The sequence below is a fragment of the Hyperoodon ampullatus genome (genome assembly GCF_949752795.1).
Source record: "Hyperoodon ampullatus genome assembly, chromosome: 8".
NCBI classification, from domain to species: domain Eukaryota; kingdom Metazoa; phylum Chordata; class Mammalia; order Artiodactyla; family Ziphiidae; genus Hyperoodon; species Hyperoodon ampullatus.
This window is the reverse complement of record NC_136921.1, coordinates 89,598,662-89,625,859: the sequence shown is the minus strand read 5'-3', so window position 1 is coordinate 89,625,859 and position 27,198 is coordinate 89,598,662. Positions and strand designations below refer to the sequence as shown.

General features: G+C 37.2%; 1 protein-coding gene across 1 annotated transcript in view; it reads left to right on the top strand.

Annotated features, from left to right (window-relative positions):
- Positions 1-27,198, top strand: part of CHN1 (chimerin 1) — a gene marked incomplete at both ends in the record, with an annotated part of 196,456 nt that overhangs the window by 43,160 nt on the left and 126,098 nt on the right. Inside the window, 2 exons of the mRNA XM_079710705.1 lie at positions 12,706-12,744; positions 18,266-18,321. Of these exons, the coding sequence (XP_079566831.1) occupies positions 12,706-12,744; positions 18,266-18,321 (95 nt within the window). The remainder of the gene's footprint in view (positions 1-12,705; positions 12,745-18,265; positions 18,322-27,198) is intronic.

The following is a 27,198-nucleotide window of genomic DNA, read 5'->3' as shown; positions in this document are numbered from 1 at the left end:
AATTAACTCCTACCCCCAACATCAAAAAAAAAAAAAAAAAAAGCCAACATGTTAGGATAAACATGATCAGAAATGACCAAACCTTTTAAAGAGAAAACTTCAGAGAGATATGACTTGTCTAGAAGAGAAATAGTAGGTTGGAAAATGCCAGCCCTTACCTTTGAATTGAGCTGAATGACCCAGTTCCTGTGTATAGCTTTTTGTTCCAAGAGTACTGTATTGTGAAAAGATTTGAGTAAGCAGAAGGCTTTGTTTGTGTAGTCTGTTTGCTGGGTCTGCCAAGTTGGTTAGAGGAACCATCGCTTAGATCTTTAATTAAAGGCCAAGCTTGAGTTTTTAAAAGAAGAGATTTCCAAGCTTGGGTCGCATTTAATTTAGGAGGCTTTGTTGGCCTATGCTGTGGGTCCATGGTGAAGAGTTGAACACTGCACTTGCAGAATATTTGTTTTTGGAGATCTTTGATGAAGTTACATGTGAGCCCTCTAGTTGCACAGTCTCAGAAGTTCTTTTTCCCATGTATTAACAGTTCTGGGTCATTATTCTCTGAAGAATTAAAAACAATTATCTTTGGTTTTAAAAATAGTTTATTTCTGTCAGAATTGTATCGTGACACATCACTTTTCAACTTGGAGCAGTTTTAAATGACTTTGTTTCTTCTAAGGTTGAACTTAACTGACCTGATTTGGCTATGACTTTGCAGAGTGAATATTAATTATCTTAGTTAAAATGCTTATTCACTGTGTTTTGAAGCATCTTCTAAGAAAGAAGTTTACAGATATGAGTTACCTAGAAACCTAGCAAAGCTCTTTTTTACTTGGTTTCTCCTTAGTTTAGAGTTGTGAATGTTATTATGAGCCTTTTAATTTTTACTGTAAATTTTTGTTTTCCAAAAAATGTTTTTCTTTTAGAGTGAGAAGTTGGGTTGTTTTCTTTATGACTCTTGCAAATATTAACTGTAGTAATTATTTGGTTTTTATTGTGAATTTTATGCCCTTGTTCTTTTAGAAGATCACTTTATAGTAAAATAGAGTTTTATGGTCACAAGCATCTCATTATTTTAGTATGCCAAAATTTGGTACACAACAGGTGGGGATTAATCATTAATGCCTTGTATTTTCTGATTAAAGCAGGGCAGGGAATCTCTTGCAAGTAGGTTGAAAGTTGAGTCTTCATTTCAAGGGAAAAATGGCTTTTTCTTATCAATAAACGTCAATTTTTAAAATTTTTAAACAATTCTAAATTGTTAATTTTCAAACCAAAGGCAATCTGAAACATTCTTTTTTTTTTTTTTTTTTTTTTTTTTTTTTGTGGTACGCGGGCCTCTCACTGCTGTGGCCTCTCCCGTTGCGGAGCACAGGCTCCGGATGCGCAGGCTCAGCGGCCATGGCTCACAGGCCCAGCCGCTCCGCGGCATGTGGAATCTTCCCGGACCGGGGCACGAACCCATGTCCCCTGCATCGGCAGGCGGACTCTCAACCACTGCGCCACCAGGGAAGCCCTGAAACATTCTTTAAAACATTAATCACATAGTTTTTTGTTTGTTTGTTTGTTTGTTTTTGCCGTACGCGGGCCTCTCACTGTTGTGGCCTCTCCCCTTGCGGAGCAGAGGCTCAGCGGCCATGGCTCACAGGCCCAGCCGCTCCGCGGCATGTGAGATCTTCCCGGACCGGGGCACGAACCCGTGTCCCCTGCATCGGCAGGCGGACTGTCAACCACTGCACCACCAGGGAAGCCCTAATCACATAGTTTTTGAGTGTGAGTATGTCATAAGTCTAAAACCTCATTTAAAATGCAACATAATCCTTTTTGAGAAAATTCATCATATTGTTAAAAAGTTGTAAAAGCCTTTTTGTTTTGAGCCTAAGACAATAAACAGCTTATATTTAACATTCTAGTCTGTTCTAGCATGAACTATTTATTTATTTTTATTATTTTTAAATATAAATTTATTTATTTATTTATTTATTTTTGGTTGTGTTGGGTCTTCGTTGCTGTGTGTGGGCTTTCTCTAGTTGCGGCGAGCAGGGGCTACTCATCGTTGTGGTGTGCGGGCTTCTCACTGTGGTGGCTTCTCTTGTTGTGGAGCACGGGCTCTAGGCACGTGGGCTTCAGTAGTTGGGCACACGGGCTCAGTAGTTGTGGCTTGCGGGCTCTAGAGTGCAGGCTCAGTAGTTGTGGCACATGGGCTTAGTTGCTCCGCGCCATGTGGGATCATCCCAGACCAGGGCTTGGACCCGTGTCCCCTGCATTGGCAGGCAGATTCGTAACCACTGCGCCACTAGGGAAGCCCTATTTATTTTTTAAAATAAAAAGTTAAGCAGGTTTAAACTTCATCAGTGGAATATTATCCTAATCAAAGAATTCGTAAGACATAACTATATAATGATACACAAAACTGTATAATAGAAAGAATGAAATAAAATTTTTTCTGTTTTCAGAGGTCAGTTGTTTTCAATGACATCCATAGCTAGGCTGGACCTAGATAGGATCTAATTGGAGAAAGCATAAACATTTACTCAATCATACAATGTTTTAAGTTAATCTAAAAATTGAGAACATTAGGGTATTTATGAGCAGATTTAACCTTGTGAATCAATAAGTGAATGCTTTGAGTACCTCCCAAATAGCCCTAATAGTATATATTATAATTGATCATATCTAAGATATTATCCTAGATATATTTTACTAAGATTTTTAAAGTCATTGCCTAAAGATACAGATAAGTGTCTTGAAGTTTTTAATATTCAAAGGAAAAATGAATGTCCTGAAAATATTAGTATTTACAGAAAGAAGTAGCAGAAGGGAAAATTATAGGCAAAAACATGTTTAACACTAAATCATGCTTAAAATCTTTATCTTTGAGTTTAAAAAAAAAGCAAGAAAAAATTGAAATCATTTTCATAAACATGATAAAATATGTAAAAGTAAGATATTCTTGGCTCATAATTCTTTTTTTTAACATCTTTATTGGAGTATAATTGCTTTACAATGGTGTGTTAGTTTCTGCTGTATAGCAAAGTGAAGCAGCTATACATATACATATATCCCCATATCTCTTCCCTCTTGCATCTCCCTCCCTCCCACCCTCCCTATCCCACCCCTCCAGGTGGTCACAGAGCACTGAGCTGATCCTGTGCTATGTGGCTGCTTCCCACTAGCTATCTATTTTTACATTTGGTAGTGTTTATGTGTCCATGCCACTCGCTCACTTCGTCCCAACTTACCCTTCCCCCTCCCCGTGTCCTCAAGTCCATTCTCTACATCTGTGTCTTTATTCCTGTCCTGCCCCTAGGTTCTTCAGAACCATTTTTTTTTAAGATTCCATATATATGTGTTAGCATACGGTATTTGTTTTTCTCTCTCTGACTTAATTCACTCTGTAGGACAGACTCTAGGCCCATCCACCTCCCTACAAATAACTCAATTTCATTTCTTTTTATGGCTGAGTAATATTCCATTGTATATATATGCCACATCTTCTTTATCCATTCATCTGTCGATGGACACTTAGGTTGCTTCCATGTCCTGGCTATTGTAAATAGTGCTGCAGTGAACATTGTGGTACATGACTCTTTTTGAATTATGGTTTTCTCAGGGTATATGCCCAATAGTGGGATTGCTGGGTCATATGGTAGTTCTATTTGTAGTTTTTTAAGGAACCTCCATACTGTTCTCCATAGTGGCTGTATCAATTTACATTCCCACCAACAGTGCAAGAGGGTTCCCTTTTCTCCACACCCTCTTCAGCATTTATTGTTTGTAGATTTTTTGATGATATTCTTGGCTCATAATTCTTGCAGTTAACCAGTAGTGAAAAACATTTAATTAAGAAGCTGTTCTCTTTTCCATTCAGCAAATTCATTTAGAACAGGGAGAAGAGGTAAATGAAGACCTCCACAGAGGTTCTCAGGGGGGATTCGAGGACTTTAGAAGAGGTGGTGTTATTTATATGTTTGCCACAAAGCTTGTGGTTGATTTCTAAGCCTCTCAGACTGGAGATATTATTTCTCTGGTAAGGTATTCATTTCAAGAGCCCATTCAAAACAATTATAATTTCCTGTGGAGTTTGTTAAATGGTGCTTTTCTCTATCTGAATCAGTTTCCATGTTTTTCTCTTCTTATAAATAGTTAACTTATACTTAAAAAAATTTAAGTATAGGTGATTTACAATATTGTGTTAGTTTCAGGTGTACAGCAAAGTGATTCAATTATACACACACACACACACACACACATTGTTTTTCAGATTCTTTTCCATTATAGGTCGTTACAAGATACTGAGTATAGTTCCCTGTGCTGTACGGTGGGTCCTTGTGGTTTCTCTGTTTCGTATACAGTCGTGTGTCTCTGTTAATCCCAAACCCCTACTTTATCAGCCCCCCCTCTTTCTCCTTTGGTAACAGTTAATTTTCTATGTCTGTGAGTCTGTTTCTGTTTTGCAAATAAGTTCATTTGTATCGTTTTTAAGATTCCACATACAAGTGATACCATTTATTTGTCTTTCTCTGTCTGATTTACTTCACTTAATCTGATAATCTCTAGGTCCATCCATGTTGCTGCAAATGGCAATATTTCATTCTTTTTTATGGCTGAATAAGATTCCAGTGTGTGTGTGTGTGTGTGTGTGTGTGTGTGTGTGTGTGTGTACCACATCTTCTTTATCCATTCATGGATAAAGTTGAAGGACACTTAGGTTGCTTCCATGTCTTGGCTGTTGTAAATAGTGCTACTCTGAACATTGGGGTGCTTATATCTTTTTGAACTAGAGTTTTCATCTTTTCCAGATATTTGCCCAGGATTGGGATTGCTGGGTCATATGGTAGTTCTATTTTTAGTTTTTAAGGGACCTCCATACTGTTTTCCATAGTGGCTGCACCAATTTACATTCCCACCAGCAGTGTAGGAGGGTTCCCTTTTCTCCACACCCTCTCCTGCATTTGTTATTTGTAGACTTTTTAACAATGGCCATTCTGATCCATGTGAGGTGGTATCTCATTGTAGTTTTGATTTGCATTTATCTAATAATTAGCAATGTTGAGCATCTTTTCATGTGTCTGTTGGCCATCTGTATGTCTTCTTTGGAAAAATGTCTATTTAGGTCTTCTGCTGATCTTTTGATTGGTTCGTTTATATACTGTTTGTTTTTAGTAGTTGCTTTTTCCTCCTTAGCACAAATGAATATATGCATTATATAATTTTTAAAAATACACAGATATATAAGAAAAGTAAAAATCACCATCAAGAGAATGGTTCTCGGGAGAGAATGATGTCCCAGTGGCCCAGCACATCCACTGTATGTAATAAGTTAACTTCTCTCTTGCTTATAGAAAGACTCTGGTTATCTACCATACATGGGAGAACTGTGAAAATGCCACTCAAAACATTTTATGTGCTCTGTGGTTCAGGTGAGGAGCCTGGGTGAGGAGGGCCGACCTAGAGATCACTACTATTACTTAAATTAGCATATGTCATTCTGAATCTTTCATATTCTCTCTCCTTGTCCCTTTGCCCCTCCCCATGTACACATTCACATACACATTTATATCTTTTCTTTTCTTTAAAAAAAATAAGATCATACTATACGTGCTAATCAACTTGGCCTTTACTTATTTTCCATATAGTTTAACAATCTCATTTTTTCTTTTGTTTTCCTGAATTATTTGTTTAGGTTTTTACTTAGAGTCACAGAAGAGAATGTCTCAAACAGAACCCGCCTTTTTACCTCCCCAGTTGATTAGACGTAGAGCCATGTCTCCACCTTCCCAGGCCTTGTCCACCACCTGTGATTTTTGAGTCCATTACTTTCTCCTCCTCTGAGTCTTTGCTCCATCGATTTTTTCTCTTACCTTTGGCCTTCCTGCTGCTTGGCTTGTTTTCTCTGACTCATGAGAATTGACCTGGGCCTAATATAGTATTCCTCTCAGACATCTGAGTATTTAATACACAAAACAGAGGAAAACACATGGTGCATTACTTATGGATTCCTCCTGGACAGCACAGCCCAGGTTCCCTCCAGGGCCTGAATCTCAAGCTTTCCTCAACATGTCTTCTATTTCAACCACTCTGCATTTTTACTGTTCCTCAAACACTGTCTGAGCTTTCTTGTTCCTGTGTCCTATTCACTGTGTTGCCTCTGTTTAGAATGTTGTTCTCTCTTTTATTTCCAGTCTTCTTGCCTCGGCCCCTGTACTTTAAAAATCATCCGTCCTTCAGAGCCACTGTCAGATGATATCACCTCTGATTTGTCTTTCTTCACACTCTGGCCAAAAGTGATTCCTTCTTCCCTTCCATTCTTTCATCAGCTCAGCAAATACTTATTGGGGACCTATTCTTGTCAAGCATTTTGACAAGATGATGGTTTATGAAACTCTCATTATGTAGAAGAGTATTACGTATTACTCTTATACTCTTATGTATTACTCTTATTATATTACCTTGTTAGTAAGTAATAATATCCATCTTATTCTTCTTACCGCCCTTAAAGGCGTAAACGACATCTGGACCCACCTTGTAACTGACATTCTTACCCACAGAAGGTGTTTAATACATATTTATTGAATGAATGGAACTTTCTGATTGTCTTAACGTTTCTGTATGGCAGCATAATTTTGATATTTATATAAAATTCTTTTGTGTAGTGAATGAAAAGTAGTACTTACACATAAAGGCAATGGAGAAAATGGATTTTGTGGGTATATACTTAATTTAAGCACTCATCTATACCACGCTAAGATTATTTTAAGCAGCTGTCCCTGAATTTAAGTTGGTTTTAAAATTAGCTGTCACTGAGTTATAGGTTGTCAGGCTGTCATTCACAGTCATGCTCTAGAGATGGAAGTCTGTCATGTTGATATGCTTGGCTTGGGTGGATTTTCTGACAGAATCAAAAAGAAGTGATGGGAGTCCTTGAGACCTCTAGCTGAAGGCTCTTGCTAACTTCCTTTGAACGAGCTGAAAGGACTTCGTTCTGCTAAAGGAATTCATGATTTCCTCTCTTTTCCTGTCTTAGTTAACTTTTCTATTTCTTCTATTAGATGAAATGTATCTTATCCCACCTTGCCCCATACCCTAAATGTGCCAAGGAAATCATGGTTTGAAACAGTTGTTCTCACAGCATGTTCTAGGGACTCCTGGAAGTCTCCAAGTTTTTTCAGAGTTTCCACAAAGTCAAAACTATTTTAAGTAATAGTAATAAGACAGTATTTGCCTTTTTCACTCTCATTTTCTCACAAATGGCTAGTTGGATCTTCCAGACTGTACATGGCATGTGATATCACAACAGATTGAATGCAGAAGCAGATAGGAGAATCCAGCTGTCTTCACTTATACTGGACATTAAAGAGATGTGCAAAATTTAAAACAAATGTTTTGTCTTGAAAACTAAAGTTTTTTTTCATAAAAATGTTAAGATAGGGCTTCCCTGATGGTGCAGGGGTTGAGAGTCTGCCTGCCGATGCATGGGACATGGGTTCGTGCCCTGGTCTGGGAAGATCCTACATGCCATGGAGCGGCTGGGCCTGTGAGCCATGGCCGCTGAGCCTGCGCGTCTGGAGCCTGTGCTCTGCAGCGGGAGAGGCCACAACGGGGAGAGGCCCGCGTACCGCAGGAAAAAAAAATGTTAAGATATAATCGGTTTATTATTTTTAATAAATTAACAAATATATACTATTAAAATTTCTGTTTTAACTTCTAATATGGTTAATATCAGTAGATATTAAAAGCTCTTTAGGGCTTCCCTGGTGGCACAGTGGTTGGGAGTCCGCCTGCCGATGCAGAGGACGCAGGTTTGTGCCCCGGTCCGGGAGGATCCCACATGCCACGGAGTGGCTGGGCCCGTGAGCCATGGCCGCTGAGCCTGCACGTCCGGGGCCTGTGCTCCGCAACAGGAGAGGACACAACAGTGAGAGGCCCGCGTACAAAAAAAAAAAAAAAAAGCCCTTTAGAATCCATGTTTTTGAAACCAAGAAGTTTGAGAGACACTGTTTTAAAGATTAAAAATATTTAAAATATCTGTCAGACTTTCTAACTTTCATACCGCAAAAAAAAAAAAAAAAAAAAAAGAGTGTAAGGTATGTTTTTCTAAGCCATGCAACTTCCCCTTCCCAGTGAGCCCCTTTTCCCTGAGTCCTGAGGACGGTGGTGCCTACCCTTTGCCTAACTTGTTCAACAAAATGGCCCATACCAAGGTGACCTAGGGTCTCCACCCCTAAACATAAGAGAGACTGTCATAATTTTTTTTTTTTTTTTGCGGTACGCGGGCCTCTCACTGCTGTGGTCTCTCCCGCTGCGGAGCACAGGCCCCGGACGCACAGGCTCAGCGGCCATGGCTCACGGGCCCAGCTGCTCCGCAGCACGTGGGATCCTCCCGGACCAGGGCACGAACCTGTGTCCCTTGCATCGGCAGGCAGACTCTCAACCACTGCGCCACCAGGGAAGCCCTGTCATAATTTTTAAACGTTCCCTTTCAAGGAGCATCTCATTTAATCTCTTCCTTAACAGATGCCTGTTACACACTTTTAAGGCTTATGGTATGTATTGCCAGTTGTCCTCTAGAGAGGTTGCACCAGTTTACACTTCCACCAGAAAAAAAATAGATTGCTAGGAAAAGACTTTTAAAACGCAAACTATGTTGTTAAATGTCACTAATAATTAGAATTGTTTTAATATTAAAGGAAACACAAACTTAAATCCCAATATTTCTTCGTTATTTGCCAGATACTCATTTTATTTGGCCACAGAATTGTGATCTGTAGCATCTCAAATAATGTCATTCATTCATTCATTCATTCATTTATGGCTGTGTTGGGTCTTCGTTGCTGCGTGTGGGCTTTCTCTAGTTGTGGTGAGTGGGGGCTACTCTTCATTGCAGTGCACAGGCTTCTCATTGTGGTGGCTTCTCTTGTTGTGAAGCACGGGCTCTAGGCGCATGGGCTTCAGTAGTTGTGACACGTGGGCTCAGTAGTTGTGGTGCACAGGCTTAATTGTTCCACGGCATGTGGGATCTTCCCAGACTAGGGCTCGAACCCATGTCCCCTGCATTGGCAGGCAGATTTTTAACCACTGCGCCACCAGGGAAGTCCCTCATTGTGTCTTTAAATTTGCTTTTGGTGAAGGCAGGAGAGGGTACTCATTTACTAAAGGTCTCCTGAGTGCAAGGTGCTTAGTGTATGATACCTAATATAATCCTCACAACAAACCTGTGTTGTTACTATTCCCATTTTAGATGATATTGTTACTCTATTTTATAGATAAAGAAAAGAGAGGTAGTACATTTCCTAAAGTCACACAGCAAGTAAAGGTTGATGTTCCCCTAAGAAAGCCCTATCTAGGACTAGATGAACAATCCCCCAGAGAAAGAACTTTGATTATTAGCCTCTTACTCTCTTACCATCTCCAAAGTGAAAGCAATCTCCAGGGCCTCCTGCTCACAGGTACAGGCTTTGCGCAGAGTTTGCAAGGAGCTAGGGCCAACTGCAAAGTGAGAGGGCACAGTCCTAAACACTTCTTTCACTTCTGACACCAATTGCAAGTTGGAAGGGGTTCCCTCAAATCACGCTTGGGTTCGATGATTCTCTAGAAGGACTCACAGAACTCACTAAACACTGTTGTACTGAGAGTCATGATTTATTACAGGGAAAGGATACAGATTAAAGTCAGCCAAAGGGAGGGCCTCCCTGGTGGCGCAGTGGTTGAGAATCTGCCTGCTAATGCAGGGGACACGGGTTTGAGCCCTGGTCTGGGAAGATCCCACATGCTGCAGAGCAACTAGGCCCGTGAGCCACAACTACTGAGCCTGCACGTCTGGAGCCTTTGCTCTGCAACAAGAGAGGCTGCGATAGTGAGAGGCCCGCGCACTGCGATGAAGAGTGGCCCCCGCTTGCCACAACTAGAGAAAGCCCTCGCACAGAAACGAAGACCCAACACAGCCAAAAAAATAAATAAATAAACAAATGTGGGTTTAAAAAAAAAAAAAATCAGCCAAAGGGAAAAGCACATAAGACAGGGTCCGGGAGAAGTACAAAATGCAGAGCTTCTCTTATCCTCTGTGGAGTCAGGATGCATACTCTTCCAGCATTGATGCGTGATGATCCACATGGAGTATTTCCAGCCAAGGAAGCTCTCCCAATCCTGAGTTCAGAGTTTTTAATGAGGGCTTTATGATTGATGGCCCACATGGTTGATCTCATTCTCCAGCTTGACTGACACTGTGTGACCCAAAACCCCACCCTAGGTCACATTGGTACTCTCTGGCCAGCCCAAGGCTCCCAGACAAATAAAATTACCTCCTAGGAGCTGAAGGCAAAAGTCAGACCTCTTCTGGGGCACAAGGTTAAATTCTTTACTGCACTGGGTCTCAGCCTTGTTGAGTGCCCTTCCTCTTCCTGGCCGCATGTGCCGTCTTCCGCGTGGTGGGTCGGGAGGTGCCTGGTCACTGCAGCTTATGCTGTTTGGACGCTGGCAAGGAGGCTGAGACACACACTTGAATATGGGTGAGTGCCAGGAGAGTGAACGTCCACTCTCCTGTTAGACCTGGAACTGTCCTAGGATTGAATGGCAATGTAACAGCATCCATATGGCATCAATGAAATCATTAAATGACTTGAATGCTTAGAAGCAAATTTTTCCTCATATTAAAAATATATAATTCAATTTGCTTATTAAGATAAATGTCAGTATAATTAACCCTCCAAACATACACACACCCCACCCCCACCCCCTAGCAAAGTAAATCTGTATATATCTATATGTCACTGTGCTGAGGTCGTATTTCATCCTAATGTAATATCATTCCTATGTGAGTTTACCTGAGTTGGTAGTTTTCCTGAATAATCGCTCATTCATATACAGACAGTCCTCATTATTCTTGATTCTGTTTGTGCTTGCAGATTTGCTTACTTGCTAGCATTTATTTGTAACCCTTTTAAAATAAATACCTGTGACACTTTCATAGTCATTTGCCAACATTTATAGAGTGGCAAATTGAGTTGCATGAGCTGAATATTCCCAGCTGAGGTTGAGCAAGGCAACTCTGCCTTCTTTGTTTTAGCTCTTATACTGTTAAAAAGTGTTCTTTTCATAGCCTATTTATTGCCACATTTTTTGCATTTTTGTGGCTTTTTATTGGTGATTTTACTTTTTAAAATGGCCCCTAAGCATAGTGTCAAAATCCTGTCTGGTGCTTCTAAGTGCAAGAAGACAGTGATGTTATCTTACAGAGAAAGTACATGTGTCAGATAAGTTTCATTGAGGCATGAGTTGTAGTACAGTTGGCTGTGAGTTCAATGTTTATGAATCAAAAATATATACTAAATAAGGTGTGTTTAAACAAAAATACACAGAAAACAAAGTTATGTATTGACTGGTTGATGAAAATGTTGTGACCAGAGGCTCACAGGAACCTAATTTGTGTTTCCCCAGGTGCAGTGGTTCCGTATTGGTTAATTCAGTGTTTATGGTGACGTTGTAGAATATAACTACTGTGAATAATGAGAGTCAGCTGTATTTGCTGCATTACTTCATTCATTTGTTCATGTAATCTTTTATTCATTCTTTGAGAAAACATATATGAAAACTTCTCCTGGGTGCCAAGCAATTTCTACATGACTTAGAATTTCCCTTTTATGTTCTTTTGCCCATCATCAGTAGTCTTACTGTAGCCCTCTGACTCAAAGTATTTGTGTGGTTTATGATAACACATCATGAATGAAGTGTGAGATTGCATTTTAAAGGTTGGGGGTTGGGGGCCGAATGTTTCGAGCCTGTGGCCATTTTCCTGTGAGCCACCTATACGAGAAATCACCCTTCTCAATAAACGTCCCAGGAGTTTTCTTGCCTCCTTGGAGACCACGAGTTTTAGGATCAGATTCCTCAGTGGGTTTCTGTTGGATGCCAGCAGAGCCAGGTGATGTGTCTGGCCACACCTCCCCACACCAAAATGCTGTGTCTGCTGGTTTGGCTACATGGCCTTGCAGGCAGGGCTTTGTGCTGGCAAGATTATTCCTCAGCTGTGCTTCCCAAGATGAGAAGCCCCAGACCACGCTGTCCCCTCTCCTTTCTCCAATTCCCTCGTCTCCCTCGTGTGCTTGTATTTCCATCTCTCTCCACTGTCTCTTCACACTGTCTCCTAATTCACATTCAAGCAGAGTGAGGGGACATGGACCTGGAGAGCACATGTTCACCTCATGTTCTTTGTGGCTCCCTAGATACACTGACCTACATTGAAGTGTTGCTCATTTCCTGGTTTTGATTGTCCAGGATGTATGAGGACTAAGGTCTGTACCTTGCTGTTCTTCTCTCTTGATGTTGGTAAAACCAGTTTCCCTGGACTCCCCCAAATGTGATGGAGGGAAATATAGAAAAGTTCCAATGATTTCAGGGATCTTTCAGTGGCATGATCATAGAATTCAGCCCAAAGACATTATTGATATTACCTCAGTGACTGTAAAAGCAGTAAAAATTAAGCATGACGTTTTTATGTGATAAGCAGTTGAATAAATACAGTAACTTTCTTCGAACATCTTTGTGAAATTGTACTCCAAGGAAGGGAGGACCAAGGTTAAAAAACCTTTGAATGCCCTTTAGTGCCTAGCATAATGCCTAGAACAAATAGACCTCAACAAGTATGTATTAAATGAATTAATGATTAAAATATCTCATTTAAAATATAAGTATTCAGTAATGTTAATTTGATGTTTATTCTTTCAGATACAGATGAATATAGACCTCCTGTTTGGAAATCTTACTGTAAGTATACAAATAAATTGGGTGGGTTATAGTGCTTTATAAGTAATATAAAAATATCAGGAACATTAGATATGAAGAGTCATTCCATTTTGTGTCTATTATTGAAAAATTAATTCATAACAGAATTTGTGAATAGCACAGAAAAAGAAACTGGGGAAATAGGAGCATTTCCACAAAGTCTGTCATGGTTTGCATGTCAGGAATGCATCTCATCCCTCTGAACTCGCATGGAATTCCGTATTGTGGAACTGGAGACCACTTGTTGACAGTGGCTGATAAAACTAATGCAAGGAGAAGCTAAGAATTCAAGGAATCTAATATTCTTAGATCCTGTTTTTTATATTAAAAAAGGAATAAATAAATAATGATAAGTCAGGAGGCTATCTTGCTAGAAAGAATGAGTAAAAAGTGGTCTTCTTTTTTAGGAATTGCCTTCCGAAATATAAGAGAGACATTGAATCTATATTGTTCTTTAAACTTGGCATTAGAATACAGATTTTTTCTGAAGAGTCTAGGTTCTTAGTCCTTTATTTCCACTTCCTTGTTGCCTAGAGAATATTATTGCATCAAGTAAAAGCTGTTTCAGAATTTTTAAAAATGGAAATAGGGTTAATATAATCAGAGTTGTTTTTTAAAAATCCATGAATGCACTGTTGCAGAAACCAGTACTGTAAACTTCTGTTTGTTGTCTATAGAGTCAAATAAGCAACCTAAAAAACCTATACTTTAAATACAGATTATTAGCATCTTCGTAAATGTTGAGTTATTCTGAATTTTGATATTTGTAAGTTGCTGAAATTTGCTGACTGAAAGAGCAGCAATTCAGATTCTTACTTGGTTTTATGTTCCCAGAGCAACGGATAGTTTATTGTAATAGGTTGCCACTGGGGGCTAATTATAGTAAGCAAAATATGGACAGTCTCTAAAAATATTGCCATAGATGCGTTTTTCCCCACCCCTGCTGCTTCTGTTTTGATTCTGGGGAGTATAGTTCAAAGAATGTATAAAAATGACTGATGTTCTTTACCTCTCAGAGATTTTGTCTCATAATCTCATTGGCGGCAAGCCTGTTTAAAATTCTTCTCTGCATTTTCTGGTTTTCAGTTTATCTTTATTCTCTTTGCTCTGATTTGTGCCTTGCACATTTTAATGTAAGAGCATTTATAAAACCTCAGACTGTTATTGAATCATGGTGGTGATTTTTCCCCCGAAGAATATTGATTACTAAATGTGGTATATGCCATTTGTATTTTCTGTATCTTCCTGTGTCTTATAGTAGCTACCATTTGTCTTAAAAATGGCATATTTCTTTTTTTTTTTGGTGATAATACTGAGTGTTATAGTTTCTTTCAGTGACTTAAGTGCCTGAAGAGCACTGCCACCCCCCATCATTTTAACAGTAGAAACAGGGAGGAAATTATTAGAATAGACTTTATTTTCTGACCATCAAATGCAAAAACTTCCAGTTCAAGGAAATTTTATGATTAAACTGTGCTAAAGCCAAGCAGAAAGGTCCATATTTAAAACTGGTCATGTGAAATTTCCTTATGAAATCATGATGTTGTCTTCTAAGAATTTGTATATGTGCAAATTTTAACTAATGAGAAAACATGTAAAAGTTACATTGTCACATTGAAGTAATGGTTGTGATGATCGTTTAGATTGTTAAATGTGTTTGTCAAAATTCTGATCCTAGAAAAAATTGGGATGTAGGTTGAATTCTTTTTTCGTTTTGTTTGTTTGTTTTGCCTTTACCACTCAGTCAGTTTTATAGTTTTATGTCTAGCTAGCTGTAAATAATCTCCAGTAAGGTATTTATTAATAAAATTCATCTTTATTAATGAAGTTCATCTGTCCCAGAGTCTGTGCATTTTAGTAGGAAAAACTTTTTAAACTGACAAGCCTGTGACACCCGTATTTCATCAATAATGACTGAAATTTTAAGTTACTGAAGTAGTAGGCCCTGCCCAGTACCCTCAATAATTGAGCCATGACATTGTGTTTAATTCCTATATATATGCCTTGATCAGAGTTGATAGTTAACAAATTCTGTTTGATCGTCTTTGGGACTGACAAACCATAATGCGTTCGTCATCTTCTCTGTATTGTGACTTAAATTTTTGTAATTAAAATACTCCTCAAAATGGTGATAAAATCTAAATGGATTGAGATTTAAAAAAAATCAGGTATGTCAGTCCACATAAGGAGATACAAGCAGAATGAAAGCTATTCAGAATGTTCTGATTGTTCACTTCTATTCTGTACTACATCTGTAAAGCTGAAGGGGACAGTTACATTTTCATGTCAAAAGTTGCAGCATGTTAAGGATTTTTTTTTTCTGTCTTCAGCTTGTTGGGGTCTGAACAGCTTTTCACAGTGTGATTCTATGAGAAACTTATTTTCACTGTGATTCTATAAGAAACTTATTTTACCCATGCCTCTCTTGTGCTTTCTGATTTTGGTTTAGTTGAGCTTGTGAAAACATAATTCTAAAACCTTACAAGTTCAAACCAATAATTAAATAGAATTAGCAAGATTCTAAGTTGAGAACTCTTTTAAGACAAGTACAGTTTTGTTGCTTTTCAGTATGTATTGCTTGAATTAAACCAGGGGCCAAACATGTAATAAATGAGGCAAGTGAGGCAGGTGGGGACTGTGAGAAAGCAGAGAGAGGATGCCCTGTATGTAGGGAGTAGCTCATAATTAGCTCCCCTTTACTGTGGGTATCTAGCACTCTGAGTCCAGTGTTGTCACATCTTCTAAGTTTTCAAGAGAAGCTGGAATTCTCTTTTGCTTTTGTTGTTGTTGTTAAATCTGTTAATTTTTAAATGTTAAAAACAAATTTAAATTTGGAAAACAGCTAACCAAACGACACACGTGAGCCAGTTTTGACCTCAAGATACCAACTTGTGATCTCTGAACTTGATTAACAATGTATTGTCTCTAGATACTGAGAATTTCATTAATAAGTGCATAAACATTGACACTTCTAAGGTGATTGAAAAATGTTGAGTACTTTAATCATATGTCTTCTCATCTTGAAGTTAGCTATTAATTTTTGGTGAATCATTTAATGATTGTGCAATTTAAATTTTCAGCTGAGTTCTGGTTTAAATGACCAAAAAACTCTAAATTGAGAAGGGCCTGAATTAATTACTCTTTATTACAATGTATGATTTTTTAATGATCCTTTTGATGGGTATTCCCTGAGTTCATATGTTATATTCAGTTATACAATATCCAAAGGCCCTCCCTTTATATATATTTTTATTAAAAATGAGTCTTAAAGATAGACTAACCATTGGTAGCCAATAAGGAGGCATTTGTCTAAAAATTACTCCTCTCCATGAAATAGAACTATACTCTTTGAAACTCTGATTAAAACAAAGGGTGAAATTCTCACATGATGATATTTCACTCTTTTTTTCATACTGGCTTATCTTAATATTTGCTTGCTGAATAGGTAAATGCATTATTGGTGATAACCAGATACTACAGTATTTGTGCTTTGAATCAAAATCAACATTTTACTTTCTGTAGTAACTTTTAATGTCCTCTTGACCACCATTCAGTTTTCATAATTCAGTTTCTATAGGTGACCCTACTTTCCAAAGCATTTGCTTGACAAAGGGAAACAATTGATCTTTTGAGAATTGCTGGTCAAAACAGAAATGTGAACTGAATTTTCACATCTTAGAGTTATAGTTACCAACTGGGAGGAATGGACCTGAAGCATGGACCTTTTTGCATATCATGATTTGGTTCTCTTGGGAGGATGGAGATTTACAAATATCTCTGAGTGGTACACATGTGCTCTCACTATCAGGGCCAGACAAATTTAGTTTCAGTGCTTTCTTTCTTCCCTTCCCCATCTCAAAATTATTCCCTTCATATCATCTCTTTAATCCATAAAAATATATTCACAGTAGTATTTTTGAAAAACTAACTCTCACAGTAAAATATGGGTATCTAAAACTATTTTAATATGTTACGTCTCTTAGGGATTTTTGCAACAAGGAGGATAAGGCAAAGGAATACATTTCTCTCAGTAGATTTCAAACATTATTAAATGAGAAATGTTTTGTTTATTTTTTGATTCTTAAACAGTAAAGCTGTATCTTCTTAGCGCCTTTTAAATTATAGCATTACCATGTTGTTATGTTTTGGTGATGAACTGTAGATGCATCCTGGTACCCAAATATTATTGTAAAGAATTTTATGTATTAGTATCAGTCACCTACATATAATAATAGCTAATCTTTATTGAGTGTTTACCATGTGCCAGGGACTATTTTAAGTCTTTCACATATAGTATTTAATCCTTTCAGTAATCTATGACGTAGAAACTATTATTATCCCCATTTTCAAATAATGAAAGCCGAGGCTCAGTATGCATTGTTAGAGGCAGAGCCCCAGTGTTCAGACCCCAGGTGGTTTGGTTCAGGAGTTCAGATTTGCAACTGCAATACTCTTGTTGCCTTTACATAGCAATAAGGAACAGTGATGTGTGTCTGTTCTCAGTATATTTAGTGTATGTATACCCACATATATACATATACATAGTCTAATTGTATATGTTTATATATGTCCCTATACTATATATGAATGAATATGATCAGAGGTGGAGTCTATATAATGACAGTTGAAATGTGAGCCATACATTGTCTGACAACCCCAGATGCTGGGTAGTTTGATGTTATATTGACCAAATGTCTATGTATTTAAATGTAGTATTAAATTCAGTTATATGTGATTACATGTATAGAAATAAAAAACAGATTTTCTCCAAGAGATAAACTTAGACCTACATAAACACACTTTCTCTGATAACTACACGTTCTATTCATTTTTTCTTTATTTTAAGTCAAGAAGCCTGAAGTGAGTCTTAGAAGGACATGGTATTGGTATAATTTTCACCAGTCCATTTTCAGATACCCTAAAAATTATCCTCTGGCAAGCTATTTAAGTGTCTGAATTCTCTCTTTTGCTGCATTTACTCTAGTTGAATAAGTGGTGGTAACTTTGGCTCAGAAATTTTGTTTCTAGGGGAGATTATCTTTGAAGATAGATGATCACAATATAAATAGGGGAGAAAAACAGTGTATGTGTTACATCTAGCCTATAAATCCTAATTTTAGTTTCAAGTTTGACACTTAATAATGTACTTTTAAAATATACAACTAGTATTTGTTTATAGCAGAGGCATGCTTTATGTAATATATCCACAAAAATTGGGGAAAATAAATGACCAGATTATGGAGAAGAGAGCCAAATATCCAATACTGATTTTTTATAACACTTCTGTGGATTATGATTTTCTTATTTGTGTTTGCTCCTGGGCTTTCACTAAATTTAGTTTGGTTTACTTTCTTTGCTTCATAGCAAAATTTAATTTAATAACAAATAGGACCGTACCACAGTTTTCTTATGAACATAAAAAAAGCAGGCAGGTTTTGATTCCTAATATATTCAGATGTTCTACATAAGGGAAACTGACATGTTTTATTTTCTAACTTCCCAGTATATCAACTGCAACAAGAAGCCCCTCATCCTCGGAGAATTACCTGTACTAATGAGGTGGGTGTAATGAAACCATTACAACGAAATGTCTCTCAATCATTTATGTTTCCCAAACTTTGACCTTCCTCAGTGACATGGTTATTTGTGGGATTAACTTTTGATGCTACTTAGCATCATAAAATTGTAACTTGAATGCATTTTTCTTAACATTCTTCTCACTTGAAATAACTACCACTTTTTAATGGACTGTTTGGAACACAAGATAGAATAAGACAGTATAGTTTTAAGTGATGTTAGTATTCTTTTCAGTGAATTTATACATTCTTCCATTTTTTAGTTTTATTCTTTACTTTTTAAAACAGAGTTTGAAGGCATCATTGTAGCATTATTGAAGTAATTTTTCCATTAAAAAACTATTTAAATCATTATTTTATAAAGCAAAAGTCAAAAGCAAAATCATGGACAGTTCACCGAAAGAGATATGACATATATGACATGACAGTATATGAAAAGATGTTCAACTTCATTAATAATAGAAATGCAAATTAAAATACACAGTGAAAATTTTCACTTTTCAGATTGGCAGAAGTTCAAAAACATAGAATATACTCTTTAGCTGGTAAACCTGTGAGAAAATAGGCATGCATGTATTGCTGATGGGAATGTGAAATGCTACAACTTTATGAGAGTTTTGTAATATCTAACGTGCATTTACCCTTTGACCTACCAGTCCAAATTCTAGAGATTTACTCTGATGACTTGCCTATACAAATATGGAATAGCATGTGCTCAGAGTTTTTCATTGTAGGATTATTTGTAATAGCAGAATATTGGAAAAAATCTAAATGCTCATAGGCGACTGATTGAATAAATTATAATACTAAAAAGAATAAAGAAGATTTATACGAGCTGATATGGAATGATTTCCATATGCAAAATGTATATATAGTAATTATGGTCCCTTTTTAGTAATAAAGAAGGGAAAATAAGAGAAAAATAAAGCTTATTTTTGCAAAAGAGAAACACAGGAGAGTTAACCCAGATACAAGTGAAATAGTTTTCCATAAGGAGTGGGTAAGGAGCAATGTAGAGGGGATAAGGATGGAAGTGAGATGCCTCTGAGGGTGTGTTTTTATATAGTTTTGACTTTTGAACTATGCAAGTGTTTCACATATTCAAATAACCAAATTAAATAAAAATGATTTAAAAAACCCTAAAATTGAATACAAATAGAAACAAATGAACCTAACAAATTCATAACATAATCACCCAAAATTAAGTAGTTTTAAAACATATTATTTTGGCTATACAAACATAGAAGGAAATATTCTAAGGTCCATAACCTACAAAAAGAGCTTTTAACTATAGTTATTAGATTTGTTATTGTTAGTGGTACTTGTTTAGAAATTCTGCAGTTATTTTGTTGTATTATAGGATAGAGCAAATAAGTAATTATATTGGATTTTAGGGAACAAAGGTTTTTAGGAGATATTAAGATGGAATGGGGGAAATTGAGAGGCACACTGTGGTATTGAATTTGAATTGGAGGTATTAATAAATACCTATGACATCATAGATTTTTAAAAATGTATTTTCCATCTCAGTTTATGGAAAGGACTTAGAAGCAGTGATGCCCCAGTAAGAACGAATAAACCCAGTGCCCAAATTTTAGTTTCCAAATACTGTTTCCTACTAAAAGGAGCCAGTGCTCCTTAGAGAAATTCCTGATTGGAGAATATGGGGCAGAGAGGTCCAGGAACATCTTATGTCAGAAAGCAAGAAGGGCTCAAAAATGGATGAGGATGTGTCAAAAACACATAGGAGCCCACTTGAAGAGTTCCCAAAAGCAAAATTTGGGACAATTTAACATCAAAAAGAATAATGATAGTAATGAATTACAACACATTGAATGAAAAAAGAATGTGTAAGTCTATAATGATACTTACAAAAAACCCTATCCCAATACAAAGAGGGAAAAGAAAGGGGAGAAAATTGTTCTTTCCAGCACTAGTGCCTAAAAATGTAGAAAGAATGATAAGGATTTGCACTGATAAAATTGAGTCAGGCAAGGATCATCACTAGACATTAAAACATTGAATAAAAGGTTGTAGGTAAACAGAATAATCACATGGTCTTGATTATTTATGAATTGCAAAGAGAAAAATACATCTTTATAGTGGAGAGGTCTAACAGTCACACCGTTAGTCAGCTGATCAAATTTACCATTACCTGCAATGGGACAGACTGACACGTGTCTCCTAAATGATGCAATGAAACATACACATCATCATTTATGTAGTATTTCTGCCTAAAATGTTTAACTTAAATCTGTTTATGAAGTATAAGTCAGACCAATCCAGAATGTGTACATTCTATAAGACACAACTGTTCTGGGCTTTTAAATAATTTCATTTTCATAAAAGAAATAACAGTTGTGGGACCATTCTAAAGTAAAGGAGACTAAAGAGGCATGCCAACCAAATGCAATGCATGCACCTCGATAGAGTCCTGGTTTTATACATATATATATATATTTTTTTTTTTTTTAAAGCTACACATTCTGGGTACAGTTGGAGAAATTTGTATGTGGACTATATATTAGGTAATATAAAGTCGTGGTAACTTTCTTATGATATACTGTTGAAAAGAATTGCGTCTTCATTGTTTAAAAAAATATTGAAATGGATTTTGTTATTGTGACATCTGGTTTAAAAAAACATTGAATAACTCTGAAAGCACATAGTTAGTTACAAAGGAATGAATTTACAAAATTAGGCAGGGATTTCATGAGATTACCTTTTATTTATTTATTTTTGGCTGCATTGGGTCTTCGTTGCTATGTGCAGGCTTTCTCTAGTTGCGGTGAGCGAGAGGCTACTCTTCATTGTGGTGTGTGGGCTTCTCATTGTGGTGGCTTCTCTTGTTGCAAAGCATGGGCTCTAGGCACTCAGGCTTCAGTAGTTGCAGCACGAGGGCTCAGTAGTTGTGGCTCCTGGGCTCTAGAGCACAGGCTCAGTAGTTGTGGCGCATGGGCTTAATTGCTCCGAGGCATGTGGGATCATCCTGGACCAGGGCTCGAACCCATGTCCCCTGCATTGGCAGGCAGATTCTTAACCACTGCACCACCAGGGAAGTCCCAAGATTACCTTTTTTTTTTTTTTTTCCCCCCCCTGCACCTACCTCCTTAACCACTCCTTCTCAATCCTGGAAGGGCATCAGAATCACCTCTAGATCCTTTAAAAAAATACATGTGTTCAGGCCCCTTCTCAGACCTTTTGAAGTATGATCTTTGGTAACGGAGCTCAGAAATCTGTATGTATAGGAAGCCCACAAATGATTCTGACCTACAGAGATGTTAAGTCAGCACACTTTTCTTTAAAATCTTTGAAAAAAGAGGATACTTCATGCATGCCCTGGTATGGAGTAATCTCCTGGAGGGAGACCTGGAGTAGACTCAGCCCTCCCACAGGTTAGTCATCACCAGCTAGGTACTGAGGCAGCACAGAGACCAGACTCCATTTGGCCCTTTACTCATCTTTGAAGATTCTACTGTGTTGCCCACTGCTGCTGAGACTGGTATATGTTTAGCACTGCAAGTCTTTAGTTATGATATTGCAAAAAATAACATCTTGAAGATGTTTTGACAAATAAATTTGACTTCTGAGTTATTCCTGAGAGAGTTAAAAATAAAGTTCCAAGGGGTTTCTGAGGAGATATTGTTCAACTAAGCTTCTACATTGCTGATTTTGCTTTAGGTAGTTACTTGTGCTACTACTTTATCTGCTTATTAGCAAATTGAAGTTTTTCTTCTTCATTCATCCTTGTCTGCTAGAAATGCTTGTCATTTTCCACCCAATCAGGTTCTGATGACTTCACTTTACTCATCCTCTCAAATATTCATCTTTGAACTAAGATGAGCTCTTTATTCATGGGCATAAAGAGAGATGATTAGTAGAAATGGACTTGTGTTTTTCCATTACATTTCTTAATCATGTCTTAGTTCACTATGATGATCCACCATTTTCTCTGTTTCAGAGAACTATCAAAATTGTCAACTGTCATGTATTGAGGGCTATGATTTGTATAGGACAAGTTTAGAAGCTTGAATACCAATAGTTTGTCAAAGGTCCTATTTCAGTGGAGTCATAGGATGTTTTAAGAGACCATCCAGTCCAACCTCTATACCATATCTCTGAGATAGCTATGTGCCTTCCAGGGGAATTAATGACTTCGTTTGCAGCCATTCTGTCTTCCAAGAGCTCTAGCTGAAAGGTTTGTTCTTCAGCTGTATTAAATGCTCTCTCTCTGAACCTTCTAGTTTCAATTCTAGTTTTGTCCTTGGACTTTTGCAGAATCAGTCAAATCCTTCCCCACATAACAACCTTAGGAAACTTAAACTTCAACCTTCAGAAACTTGACGCTGCACCTAAATTTCTCTTCTCAAGCTACAAAATGAGTTACTCATAAGCATTGTTTTCCAGAATAGACATACCAATCACAACCAAATACGTTAGTGAGAGAGTTGGCAAAGACCTGAATCATAATCACTTGTCTGAAACTGGGTCCTTTCCTGTTTCCTTTCCCCTCTTCTAGTGCCAGTTCATTTAATTCTGTTCTGTTCCTGGCCTCTTAGAGAAACTTAACTTTACCTTTTATTTTATTTGATAAGAATACTGGTGAAAGAGAGCAGAATCTTCTAAGAGAGTTATCTAAAATAACTAGAAATTAATATTTCTGAAGGATGCTTTAAGCTGCAAAAGCCACCTTTAGTAAATGAGTGCACAAAGGCATCCTGCCAAGCATTTGGGGAGATCCATAACTGTTGCAGTGCTTTAAAGCAATTCTGTGATTAGTATTACAGAAAGATAATCTATCATGAAACTACATCATTAAAATAATCTCTGCCTTGTTTCTGTATTAAAAGTTCTCTGTTCACTTCAAGATGCTCTTAAATCAAAGATTTTTCTGAATCTAAAGGCTTTTGTAGGGAGTCTCTCCTCAATAATTATAAAGTGTTTCATGTTACTAATTTTATTTTTAATTTATTTTTAAAAATTTTAAACATTTTATCAAGAAGACACTTTTTTTTTTATACAGCAGGTCCTTATTAGTCATCAGTTTTATACACATCAGTGTATACATGTTAATCCCAATCTCCCAATTCATCCCACCCCCACCCCCCCACCGCTTTCCCCCTTTGGTGTCCATACGTTTGTTCTCTACATATGTGTCTCAATTTCTGCCCTGCCAACTGGTTCATCTATACCATTTTTCTAGGTTCCACATGTATGCGTTAATATACGATATTTCTTTTCTCTTTCTGACTTACTTCACTCTGTATGACAGTCTCTAGATCTATCCATGTCTCAACAAATGACCCAATTTCGTTCCTTTTTATGGCTGAGTAACATTCCATTGTATATATGTGCCAAATCTTCTTTCTCCATTCGTCTGTTGATGGGCACTTAGGTTGCTTCCATGACCTGGCTGTTGTAAATACTGCTGCAATGACCATTGGGGTGCATGTGTCTTTTTGAATTATGGTTTTCTCTGGGTATATGCCCAGTAGTGGGATTGCTGGATCATATGGTAATTCTATTTTTAGTTTTTTAAGGAACCTCCATACTGTTCTCCATAGTGGCTGTACCAATTTACTTTCCCACCAACAGTGCAAAAGGGTTCCCTTTTCTCCATACCCTCTCTAGCATTTGTTGTTTGTAGACTTTCTGATGATGCCCATTCTAGCTGGTGTGAGGTGATACCTCATTGTAGTTTTGATTTGTATTTCTCTGATAATTAGTGATGTTGAGCAGCTTTTCATATGCTTCTTGGCCATCTGTATGTCTTCTTTGGAGAAATGTCTATTTAGGTCTTCTGCCCATTTTTGGATTGGGTTGTTTGTTTTTTTAATATTGAGCTGCATAAGCTGTTTATATATTTTGGAGATTAATCTTCTGTCCATTGATTCGTTTGCAAATATTTTCTCCCATTCTGAGGGTTGTCTTTTCGTCTTGTTTATGGTTTCCTTTGCTGTGCAAAAGCTTTGAAGTTTCATTACGTCCCATTTGTTTATTTTTGTTTTTATTTCCATTACTCTAGGAGTTGGATCAAAACAGATCTTGCTGTGATTTATGTCAAAGAGTATTCTTCCTATGTTTTCCTCTAAGAGTTTTATAGTGTCTGGTCTAACATTTAGGTCTTGATCCATTTGGAGTTTATTTTTGTGTATGGTGTTAGGGAGTGTTCTAATTTCATTCTTTTACATGTAGCTGTCCAGTTTTCCAAGCACCACTTATTGAAGAGACTGTCTTTTCTCCATTGTATATCCTTGCCTACTTTGTCATAGATTACTTGACCATAGGTACGTGGGTTTATCGCTGAGCTTTCTATCTTGTTCCATTGATGTATGTTTCTGTTTTTATGCCAATACTATATTGTCTTGATTACTGTAGCTTTGTAGTATAGTCTGAGGTCAGGGAGTCTGATTCCTCCAGCTCCATCGTTTTTCCTTCAACACTGCTTTGGCTATTCGGGGTCTTTAGTGTCTCCATACAAATTTTAAGATTTTTTGTTCTAGTTCCGTAAAACATGCCATTGGTAGTTTGATAGGGATTGCATTGAATCTGTAGATTGTTTTGCATAGTATAGTCATTTTCACAATATTGATTCTTCCAATCCAAGAACATGGTATATCTCTCCATCTGTTGGTATCATCTTTAATTTCTTTCATCTTAAAGAAAGAAATGTCTTATAGTTTTCTGTGTCTTATAGTTTTCTGCATACAGGTCTTTTGTCTTCCTAGGAAGGTTTATTCCTAGGTATTTTATTCTTTTTGTTGCAATGATAAATGGGAGTGTTTCCTTAATTTCTCTTTCAGATTTTTCATCATTAGTGTATAGGAATGCCAGAGATTTCTGTGCATTAATTTTGTATTCTGCAACTTTACCAAATTCATTGATGAGCTCTAGGAGTTTTCTGGTGGCATCTTTAAGATTCTCTAGGTATAGTATCATGTCATCTTCAAACAGTGACAGTTTTTCTTTTCCAATTTTTATTCCTTTTTCTTCTCTGACTGCCGTGGCTATGACTTCCAAAACTATGTTGAATAATAATGGTGAGAGTGGACATCCTTGTCTTGTTCCTGACCTTAGAGGAAATGCTATCAGTTTTTCTCCATTGAGAATGATGTTTGCTGTGGGTTTGTCGTATATGGCCTTTATGATGTTGAGGTAGGTTCCCTCTATGCCCACTTTCTGGAGAGTTTTTATCATAAATCGGTGTTGTATTTTGTCAGAAGCTTTTTCTGCATCTATTGAGATGATCATATGGTTTTTATTCTTCAGTTTGTTCATATGGTGTATCACATTGATTGACTTCGCGTATATTGAAGAATCCTTGCATCCCTGGGATAAATCCCACTTGATCATGGTGTATGATCCTTTTAATGTGCTGTTGGATTCTGTTTGCTAGTATTTTGTTGAGGATTTTTGCATCTATATTTATCAGTGATATTGGTGTGTAATTTTCTTTTTTTGTAGTATCTTTGTCTGGTTTTGGTATCAGGGTGATGGTGGCCTCCTAGAATGAGTTTGGGAGTGTTCCTTCCTCTGCAATTTTTTGGAAGATTTTGAGAAGGATGGGTGTTAGCTCTTCTCTAAATGTTTGATAGAATTGACCTGTGAAGCCATCTGGTCCTGGACAAATTTGTTGGAAGATTTTTAATCACAGTTTCAATTTCATTACTTGTGATTGGTCTGTTCATATTTTCTATTTCTTCCTGGTTCAGTCTTGGAAGCCTATGCCTTTCTAAGAATTTGTCCATTTCTTCCAGGTTGTCCATTTTATTGGCATAGAGTTGCTTGTAGTAGTCTCTTAGGATGCTTTGTATTTCTGCGGTGTCTGTTGTAACTTCTCCTTTTTCATTTCTAATTTTATGGATTTGAGTCCTCTTCCTCTTTTTCTTGATGAGTCTGGCAAATGTTTTATCAATTTTGTTTATCTTCTCAAAGAACTGGCTTTCAGTTTTATTGATCTTTGCTATTGTTTTCTTTGTTTCTATTTCATTTATTTCTGCTCTGATCTTTATGATTTCTTTCCTTCTGCTAACTTTGGGTTTTGTTTGTTTTTCTTTCTCTAGTTCCTTTAGGTGTAAGGTTAGATTGTTTGAGATTTTTCTTCTTTCTTGAGGTAGGCTTGTATAGCTATAAATTTCCCTCTTAGAATTGCTTTTGCTGCATCCCATAGGTTTAGGATCGTTGTGTTTTCATTGTCATTCGTCTCTATGTATTTTTTGATTTCCTCTTTGATTTCTTCAGTGATCTCTTGATTATTTAGTAACGTATTGTTTAGCCTCCATGTGTTTGTGTTTTTTACGTTTTTTTCCCTTTAATTCATTTCTAGTCTCATAGCGTTGTGGTCAGAAAAGATGCTTGATGTGATTTCAATTTTCTTTAATTTACTGAGGCTTGATTTGTGACCCAAGATGTGACATATCCTGGAGAATGTTCCATGTGCACTTGAGAAGAAAGTGTAATCTGCTGTTTTTGGATGGAATGTCCTATAAATATCAATTAAATCTATCTGGTCTACTGTGTTGTTTAAAACTTCTGTTTCCTTATTTATTTGCATTTTGAGTGATCTGTCCATTGGTGTAAGTGAGGTGTTAAAGTCCCCCACTATTATTGTTGCTGTCGATTTCCTCTTTTATAGCCGTTAGCAGTTGCCTTATGTATTGAGGTGCTCCTATGTTGGGTGCATATATATTTATAATTGTTATATCTTCTTCTTGGATTGATCCCTTGATCATTACGCAGTGTCCTTCCTTGTCTCTTGTAACAGTCTTTATTTTTATTTTATTTTTTTTGCGGTACGTGGGCCTCTCACTGTTGTGGCCTCTCCCGTTGCGGAGCACAAGCTCCGGTGGCACAGGTTCAG